Here is a 20,628-nt window from a genome sequence, read left to right on the forward strand (position 1 = left end):
TATAAATTTCAAGTCCCATTCAGATGATGGAGACAGTCACAGAAGTTTCTGCAAGAGATATTGCAGGGGACCTGGAATGCTGATGGTTTCAAGTATCAAAAAGATGAGGATCAACTAATTTAATAGCATCTCTATGAGATGTGTTTCTACTAGGTAGATGCAAAAATAAAGCTATTGCACTAAGCAGTAATGCTTTCATTTCTGAATGGTTGGAAGAATATACCACACATCTTAAAAGATTGTCTGGTTACTGGGCAAAACTGCTACTATAGGTCCAGCTGTCTTAAAGTGAACATAAACTACATTATTTGGCTCAAAGATCAGGGAACCGGAAAGTCCAGGGAGCGTCTTTTTTTACTCTCCATTTATTTACGTTAAGTCCAACTTAATCTCCCCACTTATCTTAAGAACACACAGGTCATGTTTAGTCACTAATAGGCCATTTACATGGGACGATTATGGCTTAAGATTCATTCAAATGAACAGATTTGATTATGTAGTGTAAATGCACAAAGATCGCTCACTTATCATTCACAGGTTTTTAAAGCTGACTTTCAGTCAACATAAAAATCATCTTTGGATTGCGGGCTTGTTCAGTGTAAACGCTCCCCGCACCGCACTTCACATACAAGATGAAGCGCTGAATGAGAAGCCAGTGATCCAACCTTGAAGCCTGCTAGTGTAAATGCTGCTCGAGCGCCGACTACCTTAGTGGTGACATTGGCACTCGTGCAGTCGTTTATCTGACGGCCAGCCCGTGTAAAAGAGCCATAATGCTTAAGTAATTATGTGATGGTCAATGATAACTGGTTTGTAGGTCTAGAACTACAAAGGTCTTAAAGATGCCTTATGAGCTGACTACATCGTATGGATGCACGTCCTCTGTAACTGAAAACTTTACACTTCCTAGTGATTGGCATTATGCTATACTGTATGTAAAGGTCAGTGAAACGTTCTCTTGCATGTGCTCCTAAGTGACAGTCGTAGGTCCTTGTATAGGATTGTAACAGTTGTTCTGGAGCAATTACAGGGAACTTAAGAAGAATGTCCTGGAACAGGCCTGAGCATTTGATACATGTATATACTTGCCCTTTGATGAAGAACATAATTAAATGTCATGTACTTGGCGTGCATACACCTTTAGCTTTATTAGAGAATGCCTCCACCAAATTAAATGAATGCATTTATTTTTTAGCTATATAGACTGTAAACCTCTAAATCTGTAGAATAGATTTAAACAAATCTCTCAAACCAGGCTTGCGATTAATATTTCCAAACTTGGCTTTGAAGATTATATATCCAAGGTTTTCTCTATTTCATATGGACTTATAAAAGGTAATTTTAATTTGAAGACTATATTGCTAAGGAATAAGAATTCCTTAGTTGCCTGCCGCTGTAAAGTCCTTTTATCCTTTAGCATTTCTTAAAGGGGTTGTCCCACTTCTAGCTGATTTGCTGCAGAAAGCAGACAGCTCTGTACATTGCGCAATGATCCAGATTGGTACTGCAGACTTCGTTTCAATAGGACTCTGCCTGCAGTACAAACCCAGGCCACCGAAGAATGTACGGAGCTGTCTGCTTACTTTTACAAAAACAGCTAGAAATGGGACAATCTCTAAGTAGTAGTCCATCTTGCACAGGCACCAGATGCTAGGTAATAACTACTATCTGCAGCCATTACATTGTGCAACTTTCCACCAACCCTGAATGGTGTGTAAATCTTCATTGTTAACCGGATTCTCAGAAACTTGTGAACTCTAAGTGTCCATGAGATTTTGGTCGGAATTCTAAAGATATTTTAAGAAAATACCATTCGGTCCCCTCTCCACTGGCTGCTAAGGATATCGCCAATTATGGTAGCTTGATTTCCCCCCCCCCCCCCCCCCTGTGAATGTGGGGTGCCCATAGTAACTGCTATATTGAACTTTGAAAATTGGTAGGCAGCTTTAGTCCCTTGAAAGACTCACATCAAATGTAGACATGTACTGGGATCATATGATCTTGCAGCAAGACTTGTGTATGTATGTAGATAGATCATACTATAGTCTCTGGTCTTTAGATGGTATAGAAAAAATATCCCTCTATACTAAAGACTTGTTCCCGTATATCCAGCCATCTGTTCTTGTCCTGGATGGTGGTGAAATGTCAGAGGGAAACTGGCTCCAGAATTGATCCTGTTTTCTATAGGATCATTATTGGCATCTGGTGGATGAGTTGTTTTTGTGTTGGATCTGCCCAGGATCCAAAAAACCAAAACTTTAGGACTGCAGCGTTTTTTTTCTTTGTCAAACTATTTCAGGCTATGGGTGCCGAAACGGTGCAAAAAAAAAAAAAAAGTCCTCAGTTGTGTTTTGTCTCCTGTGGGGTTTTTTTTCCCCCTCCTGCATTGCCAAACCTTGGCAGAACTGGAGCATTTTCCCCAAATTTGTGATGTTTTGTTGCAGTAAGATAACCTCACGTGGTCGCTGTATCTGAAGAACTGTTCATTACACCAGTTTTGAAAAAGCTGAACAACCACCTTTAAATTTAAAGGGATTCTGTCACTAGGTTCATGAAACGTGACTGAGCTTTGAGTTGTGGAGGTGGGCCGCGCTGGGGTCTCCACGTATGCAGAGTGACAGCTGTGTCCCTATACACAAAAGGGGAGAGAGCTGTCGCTCTGCATAATGCGGGCAGGAAGAAGCTGGCACAGCCTGCCGCTGTGACTACCAGCTCTGCCCTGACTAAAACTTTATGAAATCAATGACAGAATCCCTTTTTAAATACATTTTTTTTTTTACAACCCCCTTGATGGAAGGAAAATGTCTTTTCTTGGATCTACTGCTGATTTCTTGATTTTTAGGTGGATTGCTATATTTGTATATTCTGCCGTTATTTTATTACATGGTATAAATGATTCCAAGTCTTATTCACATCTCAAGAAACTTTTTTTTTTCTTTTGTGTTTGGCACCACTTATTTTCTTGTCCCTTTTTTAAACTTTTTTTTTTTTCCATTCTCCCTGTGACTGGTTTTACAGTGTTACTTGATCTCTATTACTTGCTTTCAGCAGGGTGTAAAGAATCATTAAATTTCTTATGTACTGTACACACTTCCCTCAGATCTGCGCCAGAGGACGGCAGCTCAAAGAAATATAAGTGTGTCTACCCCAGTAAACCCAAGCCAGGGAACTCCCCAAGTTCCTGGGATGTTGGCGGCGACTCCAGGTCTTCAAAGGGACACTTCAGCTCCTGGTGGACCCCCTGAGCGGACTCTGCAGCCAGGATTACAGTCAGGCCTCGTACCAAGACGCCCCGGATCGCCTGCCACTGCAATATCTGGAATGGGTAAACAGAGCACTTACTGTTATTTACAGTTTATATAGTTTTCTCTGGTTACCAATAAACCAGGTAATATTCAGACACCATGGAAATGGCATTTCATTTGGAAATAGGAGCACAGTTATCTGATTAAGCAGGAGTTCCATATTCAATTAGCCATAACTCTTTACAGCTGGCACCTTGTGATACTGAAGCCTATTGCTAGAGCTCGTTTAACTGTTATGGCTTCTTTGTTTAAATGGCAATAAAACTTTGCAGTGTTCTGTAGTCAACGATATATAACATACCTTTTTACTGCCCCGGGTTTAGGAAAGCTTCAGATTTATATGGATCCTTTATAAAGGCAAACACGTCTAGAATATATATTCTTACTTTACAAATACCTGCAGTTTTCTTTTTAAGTTCTTGTCTATAGAGCTTATTAGAACAGATCAATCCACAATCAGTCTGTGTAGACTGCTGGGCATCCGATGCATTGCTAATGGGGATGGTGAGATTAATAAAGGTTTGTTTTGAAATTTTCAGATCTTGTTTTTGCTCGGCAAGGTTTTAGGACAGGGTCTCGGCTTACAGCTGCCGCTACGTGGCCAAAAGCCACAAGTCTATGCCTTTTGCAATTGAATTAGTGACTGTTAACTGATTGTTAATGGCCGCGTGGTTTGCCTACAAACCACGCAGTCATTAACAGTTAACGTTCAATTCGTTTGCAAACCACACCGAAATGGGGGATTCTGGCCTCATTGCTGCAACCATCACACAAAACTATATCCGTATTTTAACATGCCTCTGTACTTGCATGCTTTAGGCTTGATGATCCTTTGTTAATGCAAAATTAAAACTACGTATAGCCTGGCAACTGTTTCAGGAAACTCCGCTGTCTACATGTACTATATATTCCCTCATAGGAGCACAGTTTTCACCAGGTCTTAAACTTTTCTTTTAGTCTGGACCTCGTCGCTAAAAAGCGGGACGCGCATGCCAGCCGTAGTGCTTCCAATATCAGCCATAGTGTTTCCACTCTGCACAACATAATTTCCATCTGGATCCTGCGGCTTCTGCCCCACGACCGAAGTTCCTTTAAAAATCCATGTAGGACATTACCTTCCTGCATGAGGCAATCTGTAAAATATCCGCTGCTGTGATAGAAGCATCATGTTTTCATGATCATTTGAGGCATAAGGCCACCAGACACCTACTTAAAGGGGTTGGTGTTTTAAAATTAATTAAAAACAAAATTGGATTCAAGTGATTTAAAACAATATAACAAGTACTCTTCCCTCAGCCCCGGAGATCAGTGCTGCAGCCTCACGATTTTCCTGGTCGGTGACAGCAGAAGTCATGTGACTGCTGCCTGCCAATCAGAAGCTGCAGCATCACCACCCGTTCCGGCTCACATCCTGGGCGCCGTTATGCTAGGAGTTTGAAACGGTGACGCTGCAGCTTCTGATTGGCAGGCAGCAGTCACCTGACTTCAGCTGTCAACACAGACCGGGAGAACTGTAGGTCTGCTTTGCTGGATCACCAGGGCTGAGAAGAATAAGGATTTTTTTTTTTTTGTCTTTAAATCAATAATTTGACAACCCCTTAATGTGATGGGTTCCTATACTATGCTTTCCAGGAAAACTATGGCCAGCTGCCATGTCATGTTTTTTTCTCAGGTCTGTAGCTGCATTTTACTGTCCTTTTTAAAACACGAGTGGCTGCAGTCGGCATTGCAAGTTTATCAAGTAAGCTCCCTCTAAGAAGAATGAATGGAAGTGCTGAACCGCCCCGCCATTGTGTGCTCGGACGCTTGCTGTGAAGAGAGCAGCTGGGAAGCTTGAGTGTCTCTAACCAGAGTAGCAGATGACGGTTTTGGCTGACCTATACAGAAGTGTATCCAGGCAATGTTAGCATTTTACATAGTATGGCATTAGGAGTTACACACATTTATACGAAGCTGCAGCAAAAGGCCAATAAAATCTGGTAGCTAGCAATCAAAAGGCATCAAATTGTTCAGGGACAGAGAATATAATTGCACAGTTTTCTCTTTATTTACTCCAGAAATGTTACTTATCTGCTCCATTTCCCAGAAATATAATGTTCCTCATTAATGCAGAATATACAGCAAGTTGTGGTTATTTGTTACTAAATGTTCCTCCTCATATTTCACAGTAATTTGTGGAGGGAGAATCAATTGCATCATTCCTTGCTACTGTGATCCCATATGTTGAAAAATTAATAACCAGCAGGTAGTTGAGAGTATGCCAAGCCTCCAGAAATGACCAGTAGTCCTACAATGATTGCTTTGATGTTTATATTAATTACTGTTGTCGGTAACAGCGTGAGTAACAAGATGCATGGCTGGAGGGGCGCAGGAGTCCAAACTCCATCTTAAGATGTTATGTGCCTCTTGATACACTTGGTTCACTTTATGCACCTTACAAACCTGGTTTGATGTAACTCCCCAAAAATATGCAGCTCTTTAGAATGTTTTAAGTGTTTTTCTTCTAAAGATCAGTTTCCATTTCAAAGAAAACTTGAACAAAGTTTATAGAACTGAAATAAACCTTCATTTAAAGTGGTCTTTTTCTTAAAATGCGTGAGTGTCTGTCTGAATTTTAAAAAGCAAAAAAAACCCATAACCGTTAAAATTCAAGTCTAAATTTGCGTCCTGCTCCCCCTTTATACTCTTTAACAAGACTTAAGGCCCATTCACGCGTAGCAATTCTCGCTCAAAATTCGTTCAAACGACCGAAAATTAGCGATAATCATTACATGTAAACGCGGGCATCGCGCACTTTGATTTTATTTTTTTTTAAGGTGAACTTAAAATCCATTGTTCAGCTGCAGAGATGGTGTCTCTCAATAGACCGCATGCTGTGTTCTCTGCGGGAGTCGGGAGTTTACAATCTCTCTTCATACATAAACTGCTAATATAGGCCATCAAAAGGCATATCGGCGGTCGTTAAAGGGGCTTTCCAGGGAGAATACTACTAATGACCTATCCTCAGGATAGGTCATCAATAGTTGATCAGCTGGGGTTCACCGCTCGGGACCCCGAACGGGCGCATGCTGTCGTCGCAGCAAATACAGAGGTCAGAGCTGAAGCAGCGGAAGTCTTCCCGCCAACCTCTGTGACCAGCGCTTGTAACTGCAGACCCAGCTCGGGTAGATTTCAATTAGGTTGATCGTAAATGTTAAAGGGCCACTTGGGGGCAAATTTTTCTTCTCATTCATTATATAAGTAGTTCCTCACTTTATGCAAGGCAGCTAGTTTTAGTTTATTTAGTTATTCCTTTCCTTTCTATCTGAATATTCCTCCAGTCCTCAGATTGGTCATGTGACCACCTGGGAATTATTTTGCTTTGTGCATGCTCAAGAGGCCGTGTTTTTTTTTTTTTTTTTTTTTCCCCTCCAGTCATCAGTGTTCCACAGAAAACTACATTTTTGTTCACCTTTAAAAAATAGAAACCAAATTGAAAGCTTTCTGTTTTTAAAAAAGGAAAAAAAAATTGAAATGAATGGAAAACAAACGATCTGTTTATTTCCATTTTACTTCAGTTTCTCTGTTCCAAAAACAGAATAGAAAAACAAAGCCCTAACTGAGCCATAATGCATCTGTGAATGGGGCCTTACTGCTGATGATTAGAGGTCTCAGACAGTAATAATGGAAAAGGTGACAGTTCAGCTTCCCTGACTGTGTGCGTTATTGTTTTTATTTTATGTAGGTGACTATAGAAGGTGGTCATTGCACTATCCTCCCAGCAGGCAGAGATGGTACTGGCTTTAGCTGATCATGTGATGCGGCGTTGCTAATGCATCATGGGATTTCTAGCAAGCATCAGAAAAGAGGCTGCACTGCATAGAAATGAGGGCAGCATTCAGAGATGTCCAGAGTATGACAGGCAATCAGATGTGGGTTGCAAGGATAAAATGTTTCGTTTTTTTTTTTTCTTCCCCTTTATACAGCTGCTAAAGTTAGTAGATCAAAATCCCAAGTTGTGTACAGGCTCATTAGAAGTATACTGCTTTCTGCGACCAATAAGGGACCCTTTGGTTCACATAATACACACTACGTATGTCATACCCATTCTAAGTTACATTTAGACGAGGAATTCCAGTAACGAATAATGGTTTATAAACGCTGACAATATAATGTAGGGTCTGGATAAGCTTGCTGTTTAGAACCAAATTTTTCTTTGCTTCAAACAGAGATGTGGGAAAAATCTGTCCACTGCTAACTTGTCCAGTAGATCTTAGACCTGTTTGTTAGCATAATCCTTCTTTTTTTTTTCTCCTCCTAATCCTCCATTTCTAAAGCTATCCATCCACCAGGACCTCCGCTGGCAAGACCAATTCTTCCAAGAGAGAGGGGTGCCGTTGATAGAGTTATTGAATATCTAGTTGGTGACGGTCCTCAGAACAGGTAACTTGAGACTGAAACATGGAAACTCTGCATGCTTCTACTTTGTTGAAATTTTGAGGAAATTCCTTTTTTTTGCACATTAATCTTATTTATCTGTGTACTTGGTAATTTCAGAGGACATTAGTCTAGATTGTTAGGCATGTTTACAACTACCTATATCTGTATATCATACAGCAAGGATGTGAGATGGTTAGAGAGAGATGGACAGTGGAATTTTCCATCAGCGTCTGATCGAGAACTTCTGTTCCCAACCTAGAATTTGATGCTTAGGTTTTTTGATTCTTAAAAACTCCTTTGTCTCTGATTGTCCAAAGTGTATTTACTTACCTTCTCCCCTATAATGCCGGATGGAAGGAGTGTTACTGAATAAAATATACTGACAAATATAATACATATTTTTGCCATATATAAAATATCAATTTCTATAGAACTTTCCATTTGTATGTATTTACTTTGCCTCATTCCACTGGTAATAGACTTGCATGTTCCACATTTTTCTTCAGGCCACTTTCACTCATATGTTGCATTGGTATTTGTAGGTTACAGCTAGGAGTGGAACCAGAAACGTGCATATAATTCCATTATAGCTTTTCTCTGTAGATTCTACTCCTGGTTTTGTCTTACAAATGATTCAAAATAGCGCTGTGTGAAAGTGGCCTTAGGCCTCATGTCCACGGGGAAAAGAACAATTAAAATCTGCAGCGGATCCGCACCCCATAGGGATGCATTGACCACCTGCGGGTAGATAAATACCCGCGGATGGTCAATAAAAGTGAATTAAAAAATTTCTGGAGCATGAAAAAAAATGGACATGCTCCATTGAGGTGCGGAGCTCCCGCAGGCTTCTATGGAAGCCGTCAGGATCAGCAGAAGACCCGCGCCTGAATTAAAGTCACCTGCTCCGGGCGATGCAGATCTTCCTTCGCGGCAGGATCTTCTTTCTTTGGCCTGGCGGATGTGCCCGGCGCATGCGTGCGGCACGCAGCAGGCGTGCTGAGCACATCCGCTGGGCCGAAGAAAGAAGATCCAGCCGCGACGGAAGAAGACATGCACGGCCCGCAGCAGGTGAGTTTATTCCTATTTTCAGCCCTCATGTCCGTGGGGCAGGAGGGACCCGGTACGAATTCTCCATGGAGAATCCGTAGTGGGCCTGATTTTCCCTGTGGACATGAGGCCTTAGTCTTTTGTACCGGGTGCGCTCAGAATCCAGAAAAAAAATCTGAAGTCTTAATACATAGCTGGTTAAATATTGCATATACTGGCTCTATATGGGATTACATGTTAGATTTCATGGATCATTAATACATATAATAGCTTTTCTATACCCATTAAATAAGTTGGTGATTTCTTAGTCAAGCGGTCATTAATTTGCTCATCATTAAAATGGGGAATGAATGAAATATAATCGTGGTATTAAAATTGAGTAAAGCTTAATTGCTTTTAAAATATGCATTTGGGAGCTGGAGAGATAGTAAGACTAATGTCCTAGATGCTGGCAATGAACATGAAAATGAGAACAATTCCATTCATTACATTAGATGAATTCATATGGATGCAGTAGTTTACCTGCTTCTCATTTTGACTATTGCAGCACATGACTAGTCTTCAATTACAATTGGATAAAGCCGGATCCTCTGTCCAAATGGAGAGCCGGGTTTACAGATTACGACCTGAAACCACCATGTGACAAATGTCCTCGTTTTCTTATAGCTCTCGTATTTACATGCCAGTAGCATTTACTATAGTAGCAGCAATGTCTCCAAGAAAAATCTTTCCCCATGTACCAAAGTTAAAGAGGACTGTTCCTGAATTGGATCTTGTTTGGCCAATGTGATTGCAGCATATAAGATGATCTTCTAAGGAATCAAGTGATTTCCCCACCAGATGGACTGTCCATTTTCATAATGATCATGGTCGTATATTAGTGGCAGTTGCTACCCTGTTTCCCTGAAAATAAGCCCAACCCTGAAAATAAGCCCTAGCGTGATTTTTAAAGTTTCCAGGCAGCTCTACATGTTAAAGAAATATTTTGGAGGAAAAATTAACATAAGACCCTGTCTTATTTTTGGGGAAACACGGTATGTGGCTGGACCATTTTATGTTGGTTGGTTGTTGACTACATTCAAAATTCTCAATTGACTTTAATTTCTTAATATTTGGTGTAATGGTCTGGGATCAATTTTCCTGATGCCGAGATCTAGATCTGCTGCATACAAGCAAACTTAAAGGGAGCTAATCAACAAGATTATCAACTCCAAGTCTCTAACACTAGCTGTTTGATTAATTAGGCTTCCTAAACGTGTCCTTTATGTGACAAAATGGGAAGAAGAGTTTCCTAGAGCAGGCACTTGATTTGCAAGGGCCTTCAGATGATGAACTGTCCTCAAGCTCACTCAGGAGCATGCCCGCTACCAAAGGGAGGGGGGAGGGGAGGAAGTGAACTTGCTATATATTTATACAATAGTAACACAGTATGGCAGCTGCAGAAGCCTGGATGTTAATGGAGCTCCAACAGATATAAGTGTGTGTTAAGAAATTTTACTCCACTTTTATGTTCAAGTTTACCAGCAGATTAAACGTTGGACAGAATGTTACTGTTCTACTTCTTTGATCCTCTGATCTCCGTTTTTGCATCTGTTTTCTCTTAAAAGATACGCCTTGATTTGTCAGCAATGTTTTTCTCACAATGGAATGGCACTGAGGGAAGAATTTGAGTATGTTGGTAAGTATAACTTAAAGGGATGTTCTGGCGATTCACTGTGTAAGTGATTTGCCAAATAGGGCAATAACATGTAATTTTGCTGCAGAGATTGCTTTTAGTTGCGCCCCCTCCTTCTTTCCCTTCCCGCTTGGTTCTCCATTGGTATCCAATGGTTATGACCTGTATGCTCCGCTGTTTTCCTGGTGAGACGTGCTCAGTGGCTTCAAATTCTGTAATGACAACAGTTTGTACAGCTTTGGATGTGTACGTGTCAGTAACTGGTAATGGGGCATGGTGGGAGATGTAGGTTTTGCGATCATTTTAAATGTAGAAATCTGAAGCTTGATGTAATGCAAAAAAAAGTACTGAAGTTCAGGTTGAATTACATGGACTTTTGGAATAATGGAAAACATTAGGGAAGCTTTGAAAATTTTGCCCAGTGTGTATGCTTGACTGTTGCTCATTCATGGCAATACGAGCCACCCTCATATTGAAAGTTAGGGGGGATAACTTGTAATGTTGGCATGACCCCTTTTTAATATTGACTTGGTGTTTACTGTAACTAGTTTAGCTTATGCAGCCATGTAAGCTACATGCTATATAAATCTGAACTCCCTTAATATTTGTAAGTGTACCACATTTTTGTCAATGGACACTTACCACATTCAGACTCTAGAAAACAAGCATGGGTTTGGGGATTGTATTAATTAAAGCTGGCATCTGACTAGACAGGTGCTAGATTTAATTTACACAGTCCAACTCTCCAACAATTTCTCTTCTATACAATGTACAGTTATTGTGCAGGTGCTTAGAGTTAAAAGATGAAAATAAATTGTATAGGATTGGCTTATGAATAAAAGCTTTTATAGATTCTTTTTTACAAGGAAGGAAATCCTTATCCTATAGATGTCCATTCAGTAGACTGGTGTAAAGTGGTGAACCTCAAATCCCAATTTATGCATCATGTCCATGGGCGGGTCAAATTCCGTGCACTGAATCCAGCCCTGCCTGTGGCCGGTGAGCCTTGTTTACCTGTATTTTCCTGGCAGCAGAATCCCCAGCATCCGCACTTATTCCTCCACCTTTGTGTTCTCGCTGTACTTCGCATGGTCCTCGCGGCTTGCCGTCGGACATGCGCAGTACAGTGTGTTCCTCCCCCACCCCCCAAAATCTCCTTTGCCCCAGGATCCATGGCACTTCTGCAGTATCAGCTGTGGGTGTGCTGTGGATCGGACGGCTTCCATTGAGTTCAATGGAACCCGACCCGGTGGGATCAGCAGAAAGATGGAGCATGCGTGTTTTGGAGTGCTTCGGACACCGGCATTCTGCTGCGGCTTTTTCTCTACATTGTGATGAGTGAGGTCGCGGCAGAAAAGAATTGATATGCTGCGGCTGTGAATTCCACACCGCAGCGACGGATCCACCCGGCTTTGTCGCAACGGATCGGCCGCCCCGTGTGGACAAGATTTTTGACAAATCTTGTCCACCTGGCTGGCTAATCCCGGGATTAGCGGCCGCAGGCGGATTTGCCACAGCAAAATTCCGCACGAAAATTCTGCGGCATATCCACCCCGTGTGAACCCACCCTTACAGTCCCTGAAGGTTCTGGTTTGAGCTTTAGTGAGAAGTGCTTTTGGCTCTGTAAATGTATATTAAAGTGCTTTGCACAAGAACCTAGGAACTATTAAATGCACTTAATAGTTACACTGCAGGTATACTCATCCAAATAGCCTCTACCTTACGCCTACAACAGCCCCAATGAGACCACCTCCCATATCTCTCTAACCCCTTAATGACGCGGCCTTTTTACCCTCCCCTCCTTTAAAAAAATCGTAACTCCTTTTATTTATCCATCGGCGTCGCTGTATGAGGGCTTGTTTTTTGTGGGTTGAGTTGTATTTTTCTATGGTACTATTCAGTATAGTGAAAAACTTAGATTTTTTTTAAGTGGAGTAAAATGAAGAAAAAACTAAATTTCGCCCTTTTTTGGGTGTCTTGTTTCTAAGGTGCACAAAGTGCAACAAAAATGACACGATACTTTATTTTATGGGTCAGAAAGATTACTACGATACTAAACATTAAAAAAAAAATTTTCTCCCCATACACTACTTTTTTTTTAAATTTCTGTCGCCATCTTCTGTGCACAAACTTTTTAAAACTTTTTTTTTTTTTGTCAACCTAGTTGTGTGAGGGCTTCTTTTTTGCAGGTCGTCCTGTAGCTTGTGTTGGCACCATTTTGGAAAATATACGACTTCTCTGTAAGAAGCAGCCGGCACCCTGCGTCGTTTGATGGGAGATCATCGCGCCATCTCCCTTCGTACAGCCCCTGACGCTGTAGGACGTAAATCTATGCCCTGCAGTGTTAAGGGGTTAAAGGCAGGCTTACCCTTCACCACTTCAGTCCCTGTTTGCTGTCTATAAGACAGGTTGGAAAGTGCTGAGGGAGCTGCTGCTTGGCTGCCTCTGCTCTTTCAAAGATTCTTTCAGATATCTAAAGGTGGCAGACTGCAGGGCCTCGCTTCCACACTATGGCACAAGAGGTTACCTGTCCCAGGTGTAAGTATCCACAGGGAGCCGCTGGGTAAACCTGAAATCATCCTCTTGTCTCCTGCAGTAGATGCAGAGCCCCCTTAATCTGCAGGTTATTGGAGGGAAGTCCCTTTTGCCTACCTCATTGGAGTCTTCTGCAATTGTGGGAGAACCCTTCAGTGGTGGCCTGGAGGTTGTGGTGCTTTCATCGGATGGCATTCAGGAGTGTATTGCTCTGGGTAGTGCCTAGTATCACTGATTAGAGTTGGGAGAAGAAATGAGAGGATCTCCAGCCAGTGCAGTGAGGACCCTGCATAAGGGATTGAATGCTGCCTTTTTGTCTTAACCCTTCGTGTATGAATTTTTTTTTTTTAAGGGGATGGCTATACATGCGCTCAGTAATCAGACCAATGATCTGTATGGTCTTTGCTTGGGGCCTGTGGCCTGGTCCCTTTTTTTTTTTTTTTTTACATTTTTAAAGCCTTCCCTATAACCTTAAGGCTCTGCCTATAGTGTAGTGGCCTTTGACTATAGCCTCTCATGACTTTGGAGCTTTGCCTATAGGCTTTTGATTTTAGTCATTTTAACTTTATTGTGGTTTACCTATGGCCTATAGCATTTGGGCTTTGCCTATACCAGTTTCGTGTTTTAATTGGGGCTTCTATGCCGGACCCAAGTACTAATTCTGCTTGGCCTAGGGCTTTTGGCCTCTGGGCCTCATGTATGTTATGTCAACCTTTAGGCTTCTTGTTGCTGAGCTTTGCCTATGGCTCTGTGATATGCCTTTTGACTTATAGCTTCTAGTTTCTGCCTATGACCCGTTTTACGCGTATCCTGTGTTGGGCCAGTTTTTACACGGCTGAGAAAATCACGCAGGATTTGTGCATTGCGAGACACACCACAAATATGAACCCCATTCATTTGAATGGGTTCATACACATGAGCGATGTTTCCTGCATGGCACTCTTCTATCTTCCTGCGATATCGCCCATTGAAAGCGATGAGAGAACTCCGCAATCATCTGCCATGGCTGTGACAGCCGCGGCGGGGATTCCCTTCAGCCCTGCAATGATGCGAGGCTGTTTTCACATGAAAACTCCTCGCATCACTGGTACTTTCTTATGGGTGGAGAGGGCGATATCTGGCTTCGCCCGCATGAAACTGGCCTTGGGCTGCTCATCTCATCAATTTGACAAGTTATCTTCAGTGGAAAGTCAATAGACGAAGCCTCTTTCTCACCACACCTCTTTAGTAAGGTATCTATGGTGAAGAAGACCTTTTGGAAATCTGAGATAAAATTTGTTCTGCTAATTGAGGTTACCATTTACCTTTGGAGAATTTTTATATAAGAATCTATCTACCTGAAGTTGCTTCCATATGTTGAGTAGTTGTAGGATACCTTTTACCCTTTGGAACACTTAGGATGATCCATCAAGATAGCCTCTCAAAACTAACTTTACAATCGAACTCCAAGCTAGAATCTTGACTTGGATTTATCCAAAGTACGATATATTGGGGTAATATGTGTTCCTTTCTGGGACTCCTACTTCCTAAGAACAACTTCAAAGCGTGTTCCATAGTCTATTTGGCTGTAATAGAGAAACCAGTACAACGAGGGCCTAAAAAGCTGGAATATACTCTGTAACTTAAAATGTCTCTTTGGTTGGCAGTTTTCAACATGAAAGAGCATGCCAATACTTCAAAGCTAGAAGACGTTTTCGGTGTTTCACTGGTACTTTATTGGTGGAATCTCCAATCCAATGAGTTATTAGCCATCAGAATTTTATTTCAGGTTTTCAACTCGCCATAGTTTTTAATCTAGCCTAATCTCACTGGTGCTGTCATGGGCGTAAGGGAAACAATATTACTTACTGGTAATTGGTTTTCCATGAGCCCACGACAGAGGTGAGGCGAAGGGTGTGCCTTTCTTTAACCCCTTCCCACTCTAGGACATAGGTACATCCAGCAGCGTTGGGGTATGTATGAAGAGAGATCACGGGGCGACCTCTCTTCATACAGCGCGTGCGTCCGCTGTTTATTACAGCTGACACCCATGGGCAATAGTCGCAATTGGCCGCGCGGCTGATCGCGGCTAATAACCCTTTAAATACCCCAAAGAATGTTTAGGGGTCCCGTATGGCCCCGCATGGTGAGATCGCAGGAAGCCGTACGGGTATCATGGCAGCCAGAGGCCTTCTGAAAGGCCCCAGGGCTGTCTTGGCAGACTGCCTATCAAGCCATTCCCGTGGGGTGTCTTGATGCAGTGTGATGTAATGCTATAGCATTACGTCATACTACAGGAGCGATCAAAGCATCACATGTTGTAGTCCCCTAGGAGGATTAAAGAAAATAATAAAAAAACTTTATTGATCTAATTTTTTTTTACTAATTATTTTAAAAAAGTAATAAGTTTAAATCACCCTGCTCTTGCCATATCTATAATAAAATTATCTAAGTAATAAAAAAATACATATTTGATATCGTTGCATCTGTAAAAGTCCAATCTATCAAAGTAGCGCATTATTTACCATGCACAGTGAATGTCGTCTGTGAAAAAAAAAAACAACGCCAGAAATGCACTTTTTCGGTCACCCTGTCTCCCAGAAAAAAATGCAATAAAAAGCGATCAAAAAGTCATATGTATTCCAAAATACCAACGTAAACTACAGGATCTTTAAAAAAAAAAAAAAGCCCTCGCACAATCACATCAGTGGAAAAATAAGTTGCTGCATGCAGAAGATGGCGGCAGAAAATAAGTCTTTTTAGAAAAAATATAGGTAGTAGAGCCAAAAAAACCCCAAAAAACTATACAAGTTTGGTATCGTAATTGTACTGATCCATAGAATAAAGTTGTCATTTCTGTTGCAGTTTGTGTGCCGTAGAAACAAGATGCATGGAAAGATGGTGGAATGTCTTTTTTTTTTTTTTGCTCATTTTACTCCACCTGAAATTTTTTAAACTTTTTTTTTTTAGTAAATTATATGGTACAGTAAATGGCACCATTGAAAAATACAACTCGTCCTACAAAAAACAAGCCCTCATACAGCGATGTCAATTGATAAATTAAAGGAGTTACAATTTTTTTTAAAAAGAGGGAGGAAAAAAAATGAAAAGGGTGGGAGAGGTGTCATTAAGGGGTTAAAGAGATCTGGCAGTTTCCTGCCTCACTGGGAGGCAGTCTTTCACTGGTGCTGTCATGGGCCAATTACCAGTTAGTAATCTTGTTTCTTTTAATATCAGGTATGCATACAACGCGTCTTAAGTATGCATACAGTATGTCTGAGCTGGATATAACCACCTTATTAGAAAGCCATCTCAGCAATTGGCCAATTTCTCAAGGTCTGGCTTCCCAACCTGCCTGCCTCTGAGAGAAGCTGTATGCAGGCACTCCTTTCAGAAATGTAGTATTTACATGGCATAGATTTAACTGAAATGGTGCCAATGTGATAAATACATGGTTACAATGTCTGCCGCACCATGAGCTGTGCCGATCAATGTTGCCTAATTAGCCTAGTATGTGACGTGAAAAGGAATGATCATATCCTGATATGGTATCCCTTTTTTAGATCTCTAAAATTAGTGACATTTAGCATCTATGTTATTTACCTCTTAGAACCCTAATAAAAGCGGTGATACATTGCATAAGTCTATGCTCTAGGCCCTGAGATGTAAGAGCAAATATACAAGTATGGATTATATTAGGTGACAGGAATGCCATTGATAAGAACTAATGTGTTTGAAGCAATGTTAAGTGTTATTTATTTATATAGTTTTGGGCTTCCTGAGCCAAAAACCTATATAAAATAAATGTACTCGCTATAGCATCAGTGCGGCACTTATAAACAGAAGACCAGAGAGCGGTGACTGTGAAGTAGTGCGCAGCAGGGGGTGAGTATTTGTGTTCACATACAATGGCCATCCCCCCAGTATTGGTACACAAACGATATTTCACATATATATCCAAGAATGTAAGATGTTGCCGTATCTGCAGAATATTGTCTGTATTAACATTTTTGTTATTTTATACTCCCATTTTCCCCCTTTTTTCATAGCATTCAGATGTGCATACTGCTTTTTCCTAAATCCTGCAAGAAAAACTCGTCCACAAGCGCCACGACTTCAAGAATTCAACCTTGAGAGAATGCCACGATCAGACTCGCAGATTGCCACTAGTACTTTGCAAGCTGCAACAGAGGAACTGGAAAACCAAACTTCTTCTTCTTCTGGTTAGTAGTTTTATCAGTTTCCTTAACTGAATGTGTCGTCTAGACCAGAAAAATCAAATACTCGCTCACTCTCCCATCTTTTACCAGATCAGTCTGAGGCAGGAGAAACCCCTGATGCTGAAGAAGTTGTTGCAGTGGAGGAGAAAAACACAGAGGAGTTATCTGACGATGCTGTGAAAGAAGCGGATCAAGCTTTGCCTGAAGAAACTGTGCCGCCAGCTAGCGTTAATGAGAATGAAGAGTCCTTCATGGAGACGGAGTGAATGTGCCATGTGCCTCCTTTATTTTATGGCAGCTTAGGCCTCACAAGTTATTACACTTCTGACAACTCTAGCTAGATCTGCCTCCCACCCACAATGATGTGCCATATCTATGGGTCATCTGCAGCTGTATAGCACTTGGGGAATGTATACTTTAACCTTTTACACTAGAATTGGCCCGGGAGTGTCTTTGGCCTAGTACCAAGCGTTGGTTAGGCATCCATAGCAGAATGTTTTATTTTGGATTTGAGTATTTTAAGGTAATGAGTTTGCAGGTTTATTTATTTTACATGTAGCTATAGCAAGCCTGGGGGTTTGGATAAACTAACTTTGTACCAAGGATATTTATATATAAAACTTCTGATGTGTGTGACTTTTCTGGATAGTGAATGGACCAGAGTTGGTACCTTTTTTTTTTTTTTTTTCCCTTTTTTTTTTTTTTCTTAGTGTGTCTGCAAACATCAAACCCATCTCTACATAATCCCCCCCACACCCTTCCTTTCCCCCCTAGCGAGGAACACACACAATATAGTATTTTTGGCACTTTGTGCACGGATTACAGAATGACATTTAGCTACAGACCCTGCTACATGTTTGTTTCATGTTTACATTTGATAACATAGGAAGAGTTTGTATAGTACTTGAATGCTGAACTATATTTATAAATGTACAACAATGGTACACACAACAATAAATGTGCCTTTTGCGTTATGTTTCGTTAAATGTAAATAAAGTATGATTTCATGTAGCATTTGTTTACAAAATGGTTTGCTGCCTGTTTTTACGTTTGCTATTTTATATCTAGGTGAGTAGTAGGGCTTACAAAATACATGTGTGCATACATTGTACCCCCAACAAAAGTCTTGCCCTCCAACAATACCGCATATAAAAGAAACATACATATTAATTAAGAAACAAAGGCTTATCTTCAGCCGCAAAGTGCTTGACGTGTTATCTCAACATTGACATGGTTCAATAACTCTAAAGCCTACTCAGTTCGGAAGACAGCTGTCTGCCCCTAATAGTCCATAAATATGCACGTTTGGTTTGGCATGTAGTGAGAACTACAAGTAACAATTCTAGTAATCCCTTCTTGGAATCTGTGTGCAATGTATCTGTTCACAAACATTCATGTTGTGCATCTCCGTAATTATGTGTGCTCCTGCAATGCACAGTTCTCAAGGAACAGGAAAGGCTTTCTTCCAAATGTCGTTTTAGGAGGTGAAAACCTTTTGACTCAATCTGCACGAGTTAAAGCAGTTTTTGCAGATTGACCCAGCGTTTTTTTTTTGTTTTTTTTTACATTGAATCCATATATAGATATGTCAAACATTTAAAAATTATGCCAAACATACATCTAGTTTGAAAACCTCAGGCGGTGGATTATTTTGAATGGGAGAGTTGGGTAGTTTATTGCCTACTTTTTTTTTTTACATTGATCACATGGTATGAAAGCTTGCACTTGGCATCATAGTTGCAATCGCTAGAATGGCGTAGCTACGCCGCTGCCAAACCTTGTGATTTTTTTTTTTAATTTTTTTTTAAAATTTTTTTGGGGAATTAAAAAAAAAAAATTTTTATGCCTTGGTACCAGCACTCCAACCTATTTGGCCCACGTGGTGGTAACAAGCAGCTGACAGCATAAGTGCAGTTACCCACTTGGTCTTCGGTCTGCTTTCTAAGACCTTATGGAATAGTGAGCTTTTCAAGATGGTTGCTATGATGTGTCTTTGGGATGGTGTGGCCAATGGGTATTGGGGCTGAACCTGGCAATTAGTGGTAGTGTGAGGCCACTAATTTGCTTCCCCAGTAGGCCCTGTGTTTTTGCTATTGCCATGTTGTGCTGCAGCCCATAGCGTAGTGACTCATTTATAAGAAGCTGTAAAGTTGCTACTGGGCTTCTACAATTTACTCAGCATGTAACTAAGAACCTTTTATGACCAAAGCGATAGTGATACAATGTATAGATGTGCGGTTAGATATCTATCTCATTATATCCCACCTACAGCCTGGTTTATAGATATGTTAACTTTATACTGTGGGCAAGTAAGATTATGGTACTGCCAAATTCATAGTTTTTTTGTTTTTTGTTAATCTTAGACAATTATCACCTTTCATGGGAAGATAGTTTTTATATCAGTGAGCCATAACATTGTGAGTATTTTTTTTTCTTCATGCAAGAGTACTGAAAAATGGCTCAGATCTCGAGATTTATTTTTATAGGGCTAATATAATATAGTTCAGGGATGCACAACCTGCATCTCCCAATGACGTCCAGTGCAGCCTCTGCTTTTTATCGTCATTTGTGATCGCTGCAGAATGCTAATCTGTTTCTGGAACCCCAAACTACAATATCAGCAGCCTAGCTTACACACTGCCACCTACTCCTCTCAGGACTTCCAAGGAACCACCATTCTCACATTTATGGGTATATACTGTTGCATGAGAATGCCTGGTTTAGGGTTATTGTAGCCGTTGGACCAAAAAGGTTGTGCACCCAATGCTATAGGTTGTAAAGAAGTAGTAATTTCAAAATGTAAGCCATGCACTTTAAGCACACAACCTCTGATTTAGAGTTTATGGTGGTCTCTGCTGAACAGTCAAGTTGACACTGGCTTGTGAGATTTGCTCTATTCTTACAGCTGCTCTATTAAAAAATGTTGGTGACACATTGCTCTCAGCGAGTGTAAGATTCTTCAGCTATCACATCTCGTAATCGGTACTAAGAAAAGATCCTTGTGGTATGAACTTTGTACAAAGTAAATGTTATTAGCAAGGACTTTCATGTACTAGAACTGCTACTCTGGTAATTGTATTTTCTTTGGTATTAAAACTTGCAATAAACAGGAATATATAGACTTGTGTGGCTTGTGTTCCATAAATAACAGAAGTTTGTGTTACTGGTGACATGTACTGTTTTTACACGTGCCTTTTATGTCTAATGCCCTTCTGGTTATACATGGCATAAGGATGCTGGCTTGTAATGTGTGGCATTCTAAAACTACAACTCCAAGCATTCCTTGACAATCTACTGGCTGACATGCTGTGACTTGTAGTGTATTGTGAAGTGGAGAATTGCAGTTTGCAGGCTGTCATCAGACAAACTTGCACAGTACAAAATACAGAATTTTCTTTGCAGTAACATGCAGGGGAGACTCAAACTTCCTGGCTCTATTGCAGTCTAC

The 20,628-nt window shown here is 40.9% G+C and overlaps 1 protein-coding gene across 3 annotated transcripts in view; it reads left to right on the forward strand.

Annotated features, from left to right (window-relative positions):
- LNPK (lunapark, ER junction formation factor) overlaps positions 1-20,301 on the forward strand; it is a 65,469-nt gene extending 45,168 nt beyond the window's left edge. For all 3 annotated transcript variants that reach the window (XM_066575805.1, XM_066575804.1, XM_066575803.1), the window contains exons 9-13: positions 3,101-3,325; positions 7,622-7,727; positions 10,379-10,449; positions 17,010-17,183; positions 17,271-20,301. In XM_066575805.1, the coding sequence (XP_066431902.1) occupies positions 3,101-3,325; positions 7,622-7,727; positions 10,379-10,449; positions 17,010-17,183; positions 17,271-17,446 (752 nt within the window). In that variant the 3' untranslated portion in view covers positions 17,447-20,301. The remainder of the gene's footprint in view (positions 1-3,100; positions 3,326-7,621; positions 7,728-10,378; positions 10,450-17,009; positions 17,184-17,270) is intronic.
- The last annotated feature ends 327 nt before the right edge of the window (positions 20,302-20,628 follow it).

The sequence above is a fragment of the Eleutherodactylus coqui genome, chromosome 8, assembly GCF_035609145.1.
Source record: "Eleutherodactylus coqui strain aEleCoq1 chromosome 8, aEleCoq1.hap1, whole genome shotgun sequence".
Lineage (NCBI taxonomy): Eukaryota > Metazoa > Chordata > Amphibia > Anura > Eleutherodactylidae > Eleutherodactylus > Eleutherodactylus coqui.